Below are 12,944 nucleotides of genomic sequence, written 5' to 3'. Positions count from 1 at the left end.
TCTCTTTCTCTTGCTGGCAGGCTTTTAGTTGCCACCTTTCACTGTTATCTGTGTATTTATATGTGCATTTGCTTCTTCACAACTGCTGTGGGTTCTGGAGACTAGAAAAGTAAGCCTATTAGAACTGTATGGGGCTTAAGACCAGACAGGGTGTGAGTGAGTGCCTGAAGGCTTTGCTATGGATAAGTTTGGGGTTTTCATGCACAAGTTTTGTGACATCTATTCTGGAAGCCTGGAGGGCTTTAAGATCTATTTCCTATCTTGACTGTGGTTCTGAAAAAGTGAGATATTATTAAAGAGCTAATAATACCCAATCAGTACAATACGAAATCTTTTGGACCTCTCATAAATTAATCTGCCAAAATTAGAAATGGCCTTTATCCTTTAAAACCATATTCAAACTACATAAAGTGTACAATGTATCCTTTTAAGAGTGGCAAGAGCTAGCAAGCTATCTTCAAGTTCCCTTATCTTAATTACTAGGAGTAGAATTGGCATTAAAGCACAGCTAACAGACATTATTTTTTGATACCTTGCTATCCAAGAGGAGGTTATCTGGTTTGATGTCTCTATGGATAAATCCAAGTTGATGAATTGAGTCTATTGCTAACACCGTTTCTGCTATATAGAACTGAGTCTCCTCTTCAGTTAGAGTATCTTTTTTCATCAATAACGTCATCATGTCACCTGGAAAAAGACACAAAGCAACCACACACACACACACACACACACACACACACACAAAAAAACAACAAAAAATTAGTAAGTCCTGGTCATCTGACTTTTGGTCCTGCTACTTCTAGTGGAGTGTGGTATAATGAAAGGAGCCCCAGAAGTGGGGCCAGGAATTCAGGGGTCAAATCTTGGCTTAGCTTCATACTAGCTCTGAGTTTGAGCAAGGCACTCATCTCTTTGAACATCAGAGTTTCCTCTTCTGCAAAATGGGAATAAAGAAACCCTCCACACTTCAGAGGGTTGTTGTGGGGATCAAACTGCAGAATGCAGGCAACATGCTGGGTTAGCCATAAAATGCTATGTGAATGTGAATTGTTTGTTATTCTGTTCTACAGTCACACAGCTGGAAGAAGGAGTACTTTTCTGTGTTCTGAAATTGATTTGCACTCCAAGCTTGGGGTGGAAATGGTAAGTAGCTTAAAAGATTTAAAGAAAAAAAAGAAGCCACCCCAAAATGCAAAATAGCTTCTGCAATCAAGCTGACTAATTTTGTTCATCGGGCTAGAATTCTGTTTTAGAGTATCAAAGGAATTTCTTATGACTTTAATGAGATGTTAAGAGATGTTAAATGTGTGTCATGTTTATTGTGAGGCATCTTGTTTGGGGTTTTCTGAACGAGGGTGTAGACTAGAGTTATCTACTCTGTTTTCTTTTCAGTATACTCTCATGGCCACAATTCTATTCTTATTTATTTAAACACACACACATACACATTTAGCATTAAACAGCACTTCCACAAAGTACACATGTGTGCTATTAAAGTGCTATTAGGCAAATATGTGAACATTTTTCATTTTTAAGGATATTCTGTCATTTTCGTTCACAATACTGAATTGGGACACCAAACAAAAAACACAAAGTTGGCACTCACATAAATGTTAGTTGACAAAATTAAAAATGGATGATAATAACAATAATCAACTGCATACTGGGATCTTTTTAAAAAAAATCAGTTCCATAAGCACACACTTAACACTTGTCAGGTTCATTTATTTTTCAATTTCATAAAAAGCCATGTTAAAGGTGCATAATGTTACACTGTCTACAATATTTTGAAAACAATGTAAAAATTTTTACCAGTCAAAAGTTAACTTCCTTTAAGTTTCTGTGAAGCCAAAGTTCTGTTATTTCTTTCTTTTTACAAACAAAAGGGCAAAAAGAAAACTCTGACCCAAAATCAGGAATTAGAACAAAGCAAAAATTAGGAAAATATGCATAGAAAGTACATTTAAAGCTAAGAGTAAGAGATGAAATACACAGTACAGAATTTATATGTGATTATAGCAAAGAAGGCAATAATCAAGAGAAAAAAAACCTTGGATTTGAATTCAGTATAATACTGTTTTCTACATTTTATCTCGCCCATAATTTAGAAGGAGGGGAAAGTTATTTTTGGAGCAAAGCAGATTAAAAACGATTATTAGATGATCCAAGTCCTTCCTTTTTTTTCTGACCAAATCTTTAAAAATCTGATTCCCCTAGTCAACACTGTGAGCCGCCCATTTGGTAGGTGACATTCCCTCAAACACATCTGGGTGTACTTCAGCAATATGGCCTTGGCATCACCGAGGAGTGAAGCTAGCCACGCTCAAACATTCTTAGATGATAGGAGGACTCAAGCAAGGGGCTCAGTATATACAGCCCAAGTCCACTGAGACAATGCCAGATGCAGAGCCCAAAGAAAGTGAAGAAAGTCATAGGAGGGGGAGCAGGAAGAGCAGAGGAACGGAGGACACAAGAGTGAACGGAGTGGGAAGAGCAGAACTGTGGGCAGGTGGAGAAGAGTTAAAAGCAAGAACCTTATGCTGAGTGCCAAGGATCAAGCTGGACCTCTTCAAATACCTGAGCACTCACATTCAATTTTAAAAATGTCTCTACCTTAGTAGGTGCCAATCCACTTTCTTAAATTTCATAGGCCATTACTAAATGACAGACATTGTTTAGGACAAGATGGGAATCTTAAGTAAAAATTATTATTAGCAATTATTTCTTTTGTTATTTTGCTCTAGGAAACAAAAAGGTTTTTTCTTTTCCCCACCAAAACCTGCTCAAAGCTCATCTGACCACTGGGGAGTAACTCATGTTCATGAGAACAGATGTTATCAAACTCCAGTCACTGAGGCTTGCTTCTGATTTGTCTGGAAGATGCACATGCTGGATACGGTAAAGCTTGGTATTTATGAAATGTAAAAACTTCTGGCTGTCAGTTTGGATAATGAAATATTTAATAGTCATTAATTAGTTTTTTTTAAAGGTGTTATGTCAAATAATTGTGTAGCATTGGCACTGTCACTTGGGGACTTATACAATGATTCTCATTGGCAGGAAAGCATATAGAAAGGGTCCCCAGTATATACCTATGTTAAAAAAAAATGGAATGTCCATCTGAAATCATGAGAATGGATGAAAAAGTGACTTTTATGGCACTAAGGTCATAGGTAGCAACTCAACCCAACTGGACAGGGTAATGTCCTCCTTTATAAACCTAAAAAAAAAGATATAGAAAGTACCTTTAGTGAGCACAATGAGAAGTAGGAAGGAGGGTTAATTGGTGAGAGAGAAAACAGCCACAGAACAAAAAGGAAAAATGACCTTTTCATCATCAAGTAATTACCTCCAGGCAGGAACTCCATGATTAGGTAGAGGTTTAGCTTATCCTGAAAACTATAGAACATTTTCACAACCCACAAACTGTCTGCCTCCACTAGAATGTCACGCTCCGCACGAATGTGGCCAACCTAGAGGTATATGCATTTGATTAATGACAAGCCTTGCTCTGCTTTATTAGACGCATTTTTGTTCAAACAATTCAAGCACCGTTTGAAGATTCAGTTGTGAAATGATGCAAGAGAGAATGGACTTCTGCTGAAAGCAATCAAACCTCCCAACCCCCAATTGGAAACACTGAGACACCGGCTTGAAGGTCCTCAGTGATGAGGGCTCGATTGATGAAAAGGAGAAAAAAAAAAACACCAAAAGCCACACAGGTGGTTTTTAAGCAAATCACAACTCACAAAGGAACACACTGCTCCAACGAGGACTTTTCATAGTTAGAATTGTCCAATGATTGCCACTATCCTTTTCCATGGACTTCCCCCAAAACAATCTTTAGCAGAAATCAGACAGAAATTGGGGCTCTCTAGATAACACCCACCATAAGGTAAAGAAATAAAATGAAAAACTCCCTCCTTAAAAATATGATTGTGAGGCGGCCCTCTGTGAGTCTTTAAGAATAGTGCCTGACTAGTTTGATTTCATGTATACGGTAGGGACTCAACAAATGCTGACCGAATTGAAGTGAAAGATCTGACCTGGGCCCAGAGCCAGTAGAATTCTCTATATTCTACCTCAGAATATTAGTCTTTTCATCTCAACACACTATCTCTGACAGCTTAAGTTTTGAAACATGTTTCCTGATAGAAATGTGAGGGCTGGGGCAGGGAACTTTAGAGAATCACAGTAAAAATATGGAAAGATTCAAAACAGGGATAGGGAAGGATGGACCAAGGAAAAACTGCTTATTTTCTGAATTTTCCTTTTTCCCCTTGCCCTTTACACTTTTAAATATAAGAAACTTGCTAATTTATGAGCAAACTGAACATATATTTCTGTGCTCCCAAATTAACAAAATTATCTTAAACATGTAAATTACATATGTTTTCATTTTTAGCTTTTTTTTCTTTCCCCCAAGGTTTCAAAATTTTCAGAAATGTGAAAAACCTACTCCTTGACCAGGAAAGACAGAGAGAGGGAGAATGAAGAAGGAAAAAGCACCACCAGGAGGAACTGGATTTCTTTCCCAACCTCTATCTCATGTCCACTTAACTTTTACCTTAAGGCTTGAGTGATCCTACATAGGATCCCATCCTAACTCAGAGAATACCATTACAGCATCATTTTTTAGAATGTGACATGGAAACAATCACACCTTTTCTTGACTGAAAGGCACCCAATCTCCACCGATAACGGATACTTTCTTTTGTATTTCCGGGGTCCTACTTACTGCTGTGAAGCAGGACAGAAAGAGTGGTGAGGGCTTTTGTCCCCTCTTTCTGGTTCCCTGAATGCTTCCTGGGAAATACTGCAATTCCTAGCCATTTCTACATCTGAAACACCAGCTGCAGCCACAGAAATCCTGATTAGTTAAGAGAGGGCAGGAAGGTCATCACTACTACCTTCTCATCCTGCTCTGTGGCTAACGCAGCAGTCAGGACCTCAAGAGGTGAAGGTGGGATATGAATGAAATGAAGAACAAGAGGTCAGTCTCCAAATACAACATAAATACAGGTAAAGCTATAGGGTTTCTATGTTCCTTTACCTGCAATATACAAGTATCTTACTACATACAGCTCTTCCTCTTAAAATGGACGAGAAAACACAAGGAAATTGTGTTGACACTTTACTGAGTTTGCTTTCTAGTTAGCAACACAACAGGACAACTCTAAACCACAGAGGACACATCCACTCTTATCAGCTGAACAAAAACTAGACTCCTTATTCCCGTGCCTCTAACAAACAAGTCTCTAAGGGTCAAAACCATTATTGTAAATGGAGAAGCAGGAAATAAAATGGTCAGTTTTTGTCACCGTTACCTTATAGGTAAATTTAAAATGTTATCTTTTGTATGCAGAGATGGTTCTAGTGACCTATTGCCATATTCCAATTGTTTTTCCAGGAGAAGTGATGACTTTCTACTAATCCAATTACATGCTAGTTTAGTCAGAAACTAGAGCAATTAGATGTCCCTTCTAGCTCTAAAAAATCCTGAGTCTCTAACAAGCACATCTGGGCAAGGTGAGTGGTAAAGTCTATGGCCCAGAAAACACCAATGATACCTAGTTCATGCAGATTTCAAAGTCTTGACCGGGCCCCATTAGCACAGCATTCTAAACAACTGAGCCAAGGAGGCACAAATGCATCTCTAATTCTAACAGGGTATTTCCATTAACTAGCACGAGAACATCAACAGGAAAACAGGCCAGTACAGTGCAATGGAAAGAGAACACTGTACCCGTAAATGTAATATCTGCCTTCAAAAACCAGATCTGTTACTCACTAGAGCTATGGCGGTTGAGTAAGACACTGACCCCTCCTGGCTTCCTTATCTGTAAAATGGGACTAATATCACTTGCCCTATGTACCTCATGTTGTGAGGGGAGCATTTGGGAAACAGAAAAGAGCTCTGTAAATGTAAAATATTAGGACTGTGATGAGCCAACCTTATTAGGGGTTGTTATACATTACTCTCCATCACATACTCTAAACTTGCAGTCTTCACACTTAATGGATACTTGATAAACACTCACTGTACTGAACTGAATTATTGTACCCCAAGAAGATGAACATTTGGGCAAAGTTACCTTTAACTATACTAGCTGTATTATGATTTACAACAAGAATAAAGAAATGAATGACCTGGGCTTCTTTACTGTTTATTTTTAAAGCTATTTGTTGAACTATCGTCTTCTGATTTGGAAAAAGTTGTTAGTATATGAAAATATGTCCCTAATAGGAAATGTGAATGTGAAACTAATACATACTTGTGAAATACAAATATATTTTCATCTAATACTCATGCAAAAACTCTCAGAGGCTTAGAAGTGAAAATTTAATTCATTAATTTGGTAGGATTTTTTTTTTCAATTATGGACAGTAAGAAATAGTTACATAAATCCCCCAAAGCATTTTAATTGTACCCATGAGCACTGTGCTAATTTCATCCTTTCAGTCATTATCTGGTCTTTACTGAAGTGTGTTTTCTTTTATTTTACATCTCTCTATCAGCTACTGGGTACTCACACTACACAAGTAGTAAGTTATAGACTAATTTAAATGCAGTCCACAGAGATGAGTTTTGTGTACTCTGAGTCAAGCTCTGTGTTGGCAGAACTTGAAAATTACTGCTGACATATCTGGAATCCTCAAAAGACATTTTAGGGAATTGATGGCTTATGGAATTGAGGGGGAAAGATTACCTTTCTAGAAAATCCTCAATAACCTAGAGCTTAACAAAATTTTAAGAGCAAGTTGGACTGAATCCTTTGCCCTCCTTACACACATCTTCTCTGGAACCACAAAAGACTAAATGAGGAAGAGTCCTTGTCCCTTCTCCAACAGCCCTTCCATGAAGCTATGATCGCCAACCATCTCTTTGCCTTGACTTTGCCATATGACCTTCCAGCATGTAGATGTACATCATGAGTTACTAAAATGTAACTTCACATGGTCAACTTCTTCCTATGACATACGTAACCAAAAACCTAGAGCTTTGATTTAATTAAGGTAAGTTCTCATTCAAAATTGTGTCTTAACTGCACTCCACTTCAAATCCAATAGTTTGTTCTCATAGTTACAGAATTTGTGCTTTTTATCAGTTTTCAAGATGGAGCCTGATTTTGTACATAAAGAATTCAATCACGAGAGAAAGATTAACATGGTTACTCCAGCATGTGTTCAAATTTATTATTCTTCTCAACTCCACTGACAAACCTAAGCCCCAATCTTCCTTTGTGTGTACTGAAGGAAGTAAAATGGGATGGATAGACTCAAACTCCCAAATCCTAACTCTCTGCTCCCAAGATCAAACATTCAGCAGCTGGGGATGGATAGACTCAAACTCCCAAATCCCAACTCTTTGCTCCCAAGATCAAACATTCAGCAGCTGGGGATGGATAGACTCAAACTCCCAAATCCTAACTCTCTGCTCCCAAGATCAAACATTCAGCAGCTGGGGATGGATAGACTCAAACTCCCAAATCCCAACTCTTTGCTCCCAAGATCAAACATTCAGCAGCTGGGGATGGATAGACTCAAACTCCCAAATCCTAACTCTCTGCTCCCAAGATCAAACATTCAGCAGCTGGGGATGGATAGACTCAAACTCCCAAATCCTAACTCTTTGCTCCCAAGATCAAACATTCAGCAGCTGGGGATGGATATGCTTCTTCCTGCTACTCCTCTCTCATACCAGTCTCACCCTCAATTTTTAGTTCCAAATGACAAGTGTTAGTACCTCGTGATTAATTTAACAAGCTAAGTCAAAATGACTGGTACCTATACTTTAACTTTTAAAATACTGAAACAATAGATCCTAAGAACTATTTCCTTTAAAAAATCTGCATATAGGAATGTTCATTCGTTAAAAATTGTACACACTGTAATACAAACGTCAGAGGAAAGATGCATTTGAATTGGCAATCAAGCTGAGATCCTCACATAACCAGAATAACAACAGCTGCAGTTTCTTCTTACCTGCTCTTTTTCAAGCATATCTGCTTTGCGAAGTATTTTCATTGCATACACATGGCCTGTATCTTTCTTCTGAACAAGCCTCACCTAAAAAATTGTAAAGGAAACACAGAGTTAGAAAGTACCAACAAACCACAAGGTCAATTTCAGAAAATATTATAAGAAGTAACTTTAATATTTAAAGAGAAAATATTTGTCTTAAATCAGCAGAGCAGAAGTGTTATATTTATTTAAAATTCTTCCCAATCATTTGAAGTCCAAAAAAATGCTACACTCCTCGAAATACTCCCTGATCCCCTCTTTTCCCTAACCCCTGCCAGTAACAACCTGCCCCCAGACCTGGCATGGCACTGTGTTTTATTCAGCTTTAAAGGACATATCATGTATATTATTACTGGTGTCTTATCTCCTTACCAAACTGTAATTATGACAAGAACTTTTATTTAACTAAGTTCTCTCCTCCCCAGTACTGCCTGCTCAACAACAAAATCCATTTATCAGATACAAAAACCAACACATAGGAATACTGACAAATAATATTAATTTCAATCACCTTTCATATATCTGTCTGAAATCTAATTTAAACTCCATATGGGTTTTAAAGACCTCAAACAAGTGATAGAGCACCTTCACACCCCCTAGACCTACTTAACAGTTCCCATCACTGACTACACACTAGTTCACGTTCTTCATTCCAGTCAAGAAGATGACTTGACATGCCTTGTAAATGATTCTCACCACTCTGGGCTATCCCAAATGCTATTCTGCCTACCTGCAATATCTTCTCTCCCCCTTCCTTCTCCCCTCCACAAAACTATGGCCTTCCATATGGCCTTCAGGGACTGAAAGTAAGGATGATTTCTTCTCTTTCCTATGGGTTAAATAACAAATGATTTCATTTCTCTACTATGACCACATGTAATTCTCTCCTACATATTCTTTTATGTGTGGAAATCTTATTGATTAAATGCTAGTCTACTAGGTTTGGGGTGGTGGTGGAGGCAGGGAAATGTAGCACTATCATGAACAGCTCTGACTCAACACAAATAGTCACAAATGAGAATGAGTTTCGGGGGGGGGGCTGAGGCAGTTGAAGAAAACGGAAGCACAAGAGAAAACAGAGCAGTCAGGATGCTGATGTGGGCAAAAGTAATAAGCCAGTTGCTTAGCAGAGGTATGGCTGTGAGAACTGGACTACAAGGAAAGTTGAGCACCACAGAATTGACCCTTTTGAACTGTTGTGCTAGAGAATACTTTTGAGAGTCCCTTGGACAGCAAGGAGGCCAAATCAATCAATACTTAAAGAAATTAATTCAGACTACTCACTGGATGGTCAAATACTGAAGCTGAAGCTTAAATATTCTGGCCACATAATGAGAAGACAGGACTCACTGAAAAAGATGCTGATGTTGGAAAAGACTGAAGGAAAAAGGAAAAAGGGACGATGGCAGGAGATGAGATGGATAGACAGTGCCATGGAAACAATGAACATGAACTTGGACAGATTTCCAAGAGACAGTGGAGGACAAAAGGGTATGGTGTGCTGTGGTCCATGGGGTCACAAAGAGTCAGACTGAACAACAACATTACCAGGGGATGACACATGCAGCACTTCTACCTCCTGATCTATACCATGGTCTTCTCCCACCCCCAATCTTATGCTGTTAACAGCTTTGAACAACCATTACTGTATTACATTGTTGAGCAGTTTCATGTTTTTACCTCACCAAATGCTCCTCTGCCTATTACTTTTAAGGACTCAAAGTCTTCCAGTCCAAGTCTTGTTCTTTTTAATCGAAGAAACTCTGTTTCCTTCCGAGCATGCGCGGATCTCCTGAGTCGCTTCTAAATGGTTAAATTAGGGGAGTAAAATTAGAATTCTGAAACTTCAACAAAAATGCCATTTATAGCTGACACATCTGGAAAAATGGACCAAGGGTTATTGTTGTTATCATTTTCAATCATCCTTCCTCCTGTCTTTCACAAGATGAGAGCATCCTACAGATGGACATCTCACAGAGCCTTACAATAGCAAAGAGCTGTGAGGTACCTTAGAAATCTTATCATCTATCTTCCTCATTTTACAGGGGAGGAACTGAGGTCACAAGCAACATTTCCTCCTCTTCTGTGCCACTAGTAAGTCTGAGAGAAGTCCTCTATAACACTCAAGAGCAACGAATTTGTAACAAAACACACAGGAAAAAACAAGTTTAGAGGAGACTAGACTTAACATCTTTAAAGTATCTCCAAAGAAGATTATTAGATAACCCCTTTTAGTAGTAAAGTCCTCTATCCTTGGGATGTATATGGTCCATCCATCATATCCATGCCGTCTAGTTTTCTAATTATGTATACAACTTGTCCTGTCTCAGAGGAGATCGTTGTAAGCAAAGTACTCAGCCAACTTTAAAGTGCGACATGTGACTCTTAAGTTATCCCACTCCCAGATGCCTCGAGGGCAGCAGGACAAGATAATCTCCAAGGTGTTTTCTAACTCTAGGATCTTCTGGTCATGGGCAGATCACTCTCCCTAAATTGCCTCTTCTGTAGAGTTGGAACAGACTTTGCAGAGAAGCAAACTCAAGCCCAAAAAGGAGACGTGACTTGCCCACTGACACACAGGTGGTAAGCAGACAGGCTGGGGTCTGAACCCAGGTCATCGATGACTGTAAATGCAGAGCTCTCTCCCATTATCCTGTTAATAACTAAAAGTGTTATGAAGAAAGCACTTTGTAAATCTTAAGGATAGAAAAGCAAGCTGTTAATCATAGCCTTGTAAATCTAGAGCTGTGAGGGAACGTGGAGGCCATAATCCAATTCCCTCATTTTACAGATGAGGAAACTAAAGTTAAGTCATTTCCCCAAGGTCACAAAGGTATTAAGATCAGAGGTTGGATTTAAACCCAGGTCCTCTGATTCCAAATCAAATGCTTCCAATTCTTTCCGATCTTTGTGGTTCCTTTCCTGCTTCAGCATTTCCTTCTACTCATTCTCCCAAGCACTATTTCTTTACAATTATTCAGTATCATCTGTCCCCATGTATCTTCTTTGTAGCTTTTCTCACTTGATTAGTCAAGTGAACTTCTTTCACTCTTCCATGTTTTTAGATGGAAGGAAAGAAGGCAAAAGAGTTTAATTATGCCTTCAACATTGTTTGCCTAAGGAACATCAGTTTTCCATCCAGAACTCTGACTGCGGGCATGACGCTCTTTCAACAAATTGCACATGCCTGGGAATAACTGCTTCTGCAACATATGACTCCATTTTCACTAATTTCAGTCCTTCCCCTTCTTGGCATCCTGAAATCTAACAGTTTATTATCCTTTTTACTAAAGTCATTTTCTGCCCTTGGATCCTCAATTATCTTACCCCTATAAAAGTACGAAAACTAAAAAAGTGTGATGGCTCCAATAAATTCTTCTATCTCTGAATGAGAACACTGTCTCCCTTAAGCCCCCTTTAAGAACCTGGTTAACAGGGCAGCTAGGTGGTGCAGTGGATAGAGCACCAGCCCTGAAGTCAGGAGGACCTGAGTTCAAATCCAGCCTCAGACCGAACACTTGATACTTACTAGCTGTGTGACCCTGGGCAAGTCACTTAACCCCAATTGCCTAAAAATTTTAAAAAAAAAAAAGAAGAAAAGAAAGAACTTGTTTAACAGTACGTGATCTCTTATACTGTTTCCAAAGAACACCGTTTTAGTCATTAGTTACCTCTTCATCTTTTAAGCCTTCTTCTTCCATCACTTTCTCTAACTTCTTTTGTCTAGACACACATACACATACACAAAAAAAAACCCACATAAGATTATGAAATAACCTTTAGATGATATTCTTTCAAAAGTCCACAAGACTTCTATACTAATTTTAGAAAACTGATTACAGGTAGAACTCCAATCTTTCACCTAAAAATACATTTGCTACCAAAAAAATGGAAAGTTAATGCTTGTTAATTTTGCATTGTACTGAATTTACTAATTTGTAAATCGTACTCATCTAACAGAAAATCCTGTTCAATATGAAAATGTGTGTGTGTGTGTGTGTGTGTGTGTGTGTATTGCATAATTTCCTCTTCACCAAACCACAAAACAGCTGGTATTTGATAACCTTTCATAACAGGCATATACACAACATACACATATATACTCTCTCTCTCATAAAATGAAATCAACTTCCTTTATTTTCACATCTTCCTCACTGCCATATCATCATTACCCAAGCAAAGAGAATGGTAAACAACAACTACTAAAGGCATTAGAACCCTGTCACTTAAGGGTCAAAGGGTGACAATTTGGCAGCACTGCCAGAATTTGAGGTTAAGGTGTTCCCATGATGCATAAGAAGAGAATTTGGAAATCTGCAGCCAAGTACATTTCTGATCAACAGGTTGACATTAATTAGGTCTTATATAAGTGAATTAAAATCAACTGCCATAACACTGACCTGCATAGGTTTTGAGGTAATGTAATTCATTCGTTAACTCAATACTTACTATGTGCCAAGTACCATGCTAGGTTCTGGGGACAGAAAGACAAAAATAATAGTCCCTGACCTCAAGAAGCTTACGTCCTTTGAGGAGAAACATCATGTAGATAATAGAAGTATAAGTTCACACAAGATTTAGTTAAAATGAACACATTTAATATAAAGAAACATGTGGAAGACTTATATGAATTGAGGCAAAGTAAAGTAAGTCAAGTCAGGAAAATGATATACACATAACTCCAAATATGTAATGGGAAATAACAACAAAAATCAAAACTGAACACTCTAACCACGAAGACCAAGTCTGGTCCTGAAGAGATGAAGACTGGGTATGGAACCCTGCATGTTGGCTGACACATTGGTCAGTCTTGCTGAACTGCTTTTTTCTTTCTTTTTTTTTTCATTCTTGGAAATAAAGGTAATATAAGGACAAAAACTATCAAAAATTTTTTAAAACAAAATAAAATAGTTCCAGCT

At 38.2% G+C, this 12,944-nt stretch overlaps 1 protein-coding gene across 5 annotated transcripts in view; it reads right to left on the bottom strand.

Annotated features, from left to right (window-relative positions):
- The window catches only part of STK38 (serine/threonine kinase 38), a 37,805-nt gene that overhangs the window by 13,829 nt on the left and 11,032 nt on the right, over positions 1–12,944 (bottom strand). For all 5 annotated transcript variants that reach the window (XM_020999394.2, XM_020999395.2, XM_020999396.2 and 2 more), the window contains 5 exons: positions 11,697–11,748; positions 9,706–9,828; positions 7,987–8,070; positions 3,350–3,473; positions 533–687 (listed from right to left, as the gene is read on the bottom strand). In XM_020999394.2, the coding sequence (XP_020855053.1) occupies positions 533–687; positions 3,350–3,473; positions 7,987–8,070; positions 9,706–9,828; positions 11,697–11,748 (538 nt within the window). The remainder of the gene's footprint in view (positions 1–532; positions 688–3,349; positions 3,474–7,986; positions 8,071–9,705; positions 9,829–11,696; positions 11,749–12,944) is intronic.

The sequence above is a fragment of the Phascolarctos cinereus genome, unplaced genomic scaffold, assembly GCF_003287225.1.
Source record: "Phascolarctos cinereus isolate Bilbo 61053 unplaced genomic scaffold, phaCin_HiC Scaffold_5;HRSCAF=322, whole genome shotgun sequence".
Lineage (NCBI taxonomy): Eukaryota > Metazoa > Chordata > Mammalia > Diprotodontia > Phascolarctidae > Phascolarctos > Phascolarctos cinereus.
Note: the sequence above shows the minus strand (reverse complement) of the source record. Positions and strands in the feature narration are given on the sequence as shown.